This window comes from Trachymyrmex cornetzi, unplaced genomic scaffold (genome assembly GCF_001594075.2).
Source record: "Trachymyrmex cornetzi isolate Tcor2-1 unplaced genomic scaffold, Tcor1.1 scaffold99, whole genome shotgun sequence".
Taxonomy (NCBI): Eukaryota; Metazoa; Arthropoda; class Insecta; order Hymenoptera; family Formicidae; genus Trachymyrmex; species Trachymyrmex cornetzi.
In genome coordinates, this window is record NW_017300343.1 from 2,174,952 (window position 1) to 2,179,879 (window position 4,928).

The following is a 4,928-nucleotide window of genomic DNA, read 5'->3' on the forward strand; positions in this document are numbered from 1 at the left end:
CAGGTGTCCAATTGGTTCAAGAATCGTCGACAGCGTGATCGTACGCCACAAACGAGAACGTGAGTCCTTTTTGTATATAAATAAATTTATACAAATCTTTAAAAATGTTAAAAATTAGAAGAGAACACTTAAATTGCAAATATATTTTAATACGCGCGGATGATTACACATAGAACTACTTAATTCGATTTTCCTTTTGTACAAATATTTCTTTTGGAATTAAAAATAAATCAAGAAATATATGTCGGGCAAATGAGAATCAGACGCAGTTAATAAATAAATTTGTAATTGATTGTAATTAATAATAGATTCTGGTCATTCGCAGCGATTACGAAAGGGTCATTCCCCTTTCGTAATTAGGATCGCCATTTATTTTTTTTTCTCGGACATCCTTTTTTCTTTGTTAAGGCTTCCAGAAACGTCCGGGAGGATTTTCCCCGAGGGGAATAATTATGGACGGTAATTATTTGAACACATAGAAAAAAATTTCTGTTTGAAAATGGACGAACCAGAATTTTCTCTCTAGTTAAATTTATTAAAATTCTAGTTGAGATAATCGGAATTCTGGTTGATATAATATTTCTGGTAAAATCTACTAAAATTCTTATTTTTACCAGAATAATTATATCAATCAGAATTTTAGTTATCCCAACTAGAATTCTAATAGGTTTAATTAGAAAATTCTGATTCGTCCATGGAAAAAACAGCTACATTTGTCACGATCAAAAGTCGCTCATCAATATATTTTTTGGATATAGGAACTATAGTACGATTGTGATAAGCTTAAGATTGGCATATCTTAACGGTTATGGCTGTAAAGATATATCCATCTTACACGGTTGTCACAACCAAATATATTGATGGGCGAAAATTATCATTATTTCTGGTTGTGGTAACCCTAACATTTTTTTCTGTATCTATTTTTCACCAGAATTGCTATTTAATTCAATCAGACCAGTCTTCTCAGTGCACTTTTGAAAAGTTCTTCAAAAGTCTTCCAATGCCGTGCAAGGCAACAAAAGGATAATATTGTTTAGGAAAAAAAAGGATATAACCTTATGGCGTAGGCATACTCCGTAACAATACCCCTAAGACGTGTATCGTATGGTTATTGCTTCTTAATCTGTATTTGATATTTTTTACGTAATAATGAAAAATATATGTCTGACACAGGGCATTGACTAAGGGTCTGCGTAGTCCTTTTCCTTAGAAATCAACAAGTGTTCTGTAACATGTGTTCTTTTGTTCCAAATTGGTACAGGAAAACATAATTCATTCCAGGTTAAGATGTTTGAAATAGGGATTTAGAACTACTTAAATCAGAAGTCAGAAGCGAGAAATAACATATTAATTTTTATTACATGCTATTTGTAAATAAAGACAATTTGGATAAAATAGAATAATGAGATCGCTTTAAAACATTTGTAAACATGAACGAAAACTATGCTTATCCCCCCTGACAATCAGTAAATAATTGTAAAAAGAGATAAAAGGCACGTGTAAGTGAAAATAGGCTACGCATGCGCATTGAATAAAAACACTTCACGTGCCTTTCATTACTTTTTACGATTATTTACTGATTGTTAAGGGTAATAAGTATAGTTCTTTTTACAAATGTTTTAAAATGATTTCATCATTTTGTTTTATCCAAATTGTCTTTATTTACCATTAGCACTTAACAAAAATTTAAATGTCGCTTTTGACATGATTCAATATGGCTGTAGTAATTACTTAGGAGCCTTAAGAGGACTTTTCGATTGTATTTTAAACAAAACTTTTTTCTATTTTTATATAAAATGTAAACCAGGAGTATCACAAATACACACACATACACACAGAGTTTAAAAGTAATATAACTTAGGGAGGGAGGAATCCTACTTTTAAAGAGCTGAAAAAGTTGATGTGTTATAAAATTATTTTTAATCTAGATTATTAAAAATAATTTTATGTTTTATAATAAAAGTAATTATGACTGTGAAAACTAAATTATATTATTTGGAATATTATATTAGTGAATACATATATAAATTGTGATAAGGATTACGTTACAGAAGAATTTGTTACTAAACTCAGTATTTGAGAAAACATTAAAGTAAGGTATTTCTCTTTTTCTCGTAGTTTGAATAGATATTTTATTCCATATACAAATTCTTACGTTTTACTTAATATAGGAACATTTACCATATCTTAAAATCATAGAAGCATTTACTCTACTCGATATGATAATCGAGCGAGTGAGACATTCTTCGGAGAGGTAGCATTGTTCGGTTTTCTTTTCTCTCGGGAGATTATCTAATGCTCATATGCTTATCTAATTAATGTCTGCATCGTGTTGACGTCCTTTGTGACGATTATGAATAGGGAGATAAGATCTGGCAGCTCTATACGTAACACTGGGGTTGTTATGTTACGCGCGAGGTTCATTGGTAAATGATACACTCGGAAGAAAAGCGGTGGGTGAGACGTAGAGAAAAAAACGTAGATGGAGTCACGCATAGATAATGCCGGACGCGTGTTCAACCGTTTATTGACATAACAGGCACTGCAAATTACGATAAGATCAGGCAACGTAAGCTTAATCTCTCGATCGAGACGACGAGATCGAGAGCAAAATTCTTGAAGCGACGCATGAAATCCATCGAACTTTACAATACGAAAATCAGAGATCGCATCTAATTAAATAATTTCAGCGCATTATATACATTCCAGTTTGTAAAATTGGATATGTATATAAATTCTCATCGAAAATATTCAAGCACTAAGATTCAGCTCAGATCGACAAAGTTTTCGTTACTCAGTGTGTATTTACATTTGCGGTCTTAAGATACTCTATTTAATATAATTTTTTATTTATAAAAAGACATACATTTGAATTATAATTAATATACATAAGTAATAAATATGCCAATAACTAAATATGCCAGCGATTGAAAAATTAATAATATATTTGTATATAATTATTATTTGTCAATAATAGAAAACTAGAAAGCATTTAAATACTTACATCAAAATAAGTAATAAAAGTATATATAATTTTTTCTTACAAATTATTGCGAAAAATTGTTCTCTTCAAGTTCGTAGAAGAGACACACACACACACACATTTATAATTTTATTAATTTTCTTACCATCTTGAGTAAAACATAGTATCTATATTTTTTAATTTTTGCAATGTATTTTTAAAATATTGTACTGTATTTACTCAAACATGTAGTATATTTTTTAATTGTAAAAAAACCAAAAATTAAATTTTGAAAATTTATTTTATTAGAAATTCAGTTATTGCACTATCAATATGGTGTAATATATCAATCAAATTTTTTCTGCTTTTTAAAAAATTTATATGATAGTATCGATAGTTTTCGATTACCGATAAAGTTTTACATGAACTTCTTTTTATGATGCCGCTACATTAATAATCAATAATAATTAATACACAACTGATCATGACTTCTTATTAATTCAGTTATTAATACATTTATCTTATATACCTACATATGTTGTATCATTTCCCAAATTTTGTTTATAATTTTTTATAATTATTTTTACAAAAAATATCTTTCTTGTAGAACTATATTATTCATCTTTTATGTACGCGAATACTTTTTTATTTCTCTCAACAAAATGTTCGTAAAATTAGTTTTCCTAGAAGATATATATCCCAAAATATTTAATTAACTTAAACTAATTACTAATCAGCTAAAATGGTAAACCGTGTATATTTCTCAAGCGTTTTGAGATGGGAGGGACGAAATTGGTGCTCCTCAGAATGGGTCCGTCAGAACGGAGAGGCCCGGCAAGAGAGCCGTGACCGCGACTCCATCGTAGCCATAACAACGCTGCGTTCGCTCTCTGGTCCGTTCCTTTCTTCGAGCGCACGTAGAAACTGCGTATAACGCGTACCGCCAGAAATTCATGCAAGCACGCACACCACGAGCGAGGAATACGTGCGTATATGCGTGGCGTCGCCATCGCTCCCGCGTCAACAGATATTCGGCCGGCCAAGTCCACCCGTACTAATCAATCTCGCTGGTGTTCGTTACACTCATTTATCCCCATTTTTTTCATTTTGAACAATTAGTGTGCATATTTTTTTTACACAAAACTAACATTTTTTATACAAGACAAACGTTTTTCAGACAGGAAAAGACCTTGTAGATTTTCTAGTGGACGAGTTTCTTATACGATGACATAAAAGTTTCAATTTTTTTTTAAATGAAGATCAGACGAATTTTGATTAACGTTAGGTGTAAGGATATGTAAAGAATATCGTTTAAAGAGAAATAATATAAAAAATGAACAGAATTTATTATTGGACATGTGTTTATTTAAAGAATTATTGAGCTAACGTGTTCTCAAAAGTTATAATTTGTTTCACAAGACAAGTGATAACAGTAACTTATACTATAATAATTTGATGATATTTTTATTAACATTTTATCGTTAATGTTACAATTTTGTGGTTTTTTAATTAATATTTATCGTTAATAGCTACATCTTTTGAAGTAGCAGCGATATAACGACAAGGCAAATTTATACTTAAACACGTAATATAACTCCCAGACAGCACACAACATTCATAAAATATTTACAAAATAATATATAATAAATAAGTAAACGTAAAAAAGGACTCCTTTAATTATAAAATTAATAATATAACTTTAAGGGGGCTATATATATATAATTTGGAGTCAGCGCGGTAAGAGGTATGCATTTAATATTTAAACAAACATTAATAGTATAATGTGTATTACGGACTAACATCCTAACACATTATACTATTAATGTTTGTTTAAATATTAAATGCGCACCTCTTACCGCGCTGACTCCAAATTAGCCCCCTTAAAGTTATATTATTAATATTTATAAAATATTCGTGTGTGAGACTTATTTTTAATATTTTGTAAATATTTTTGTGGTCTTAGATT

General features: G+C 30.0%; 1 protein-coding gene across 1 annotated transcript in view; it reads left to right on the plus strand.

Moving 5' to 3' along the window:
- Positions 1 to 4,928, plus strand: part of Six4 (homeobox protein six4) — a 14,695-nt gene that overhangs the window by 1,088 nt on the left and 8,679 nt on the right. The window contains exon 3 of the mRNA XM_018521334.1: positions 4 to 59. Coding sequence (XP_018376836.1) covers positions 4 to 59 — 56 coding nt within the window. The remainder of the gene's footprint in view (positions 1 to 3; positions 60 to 4,928) is intronic.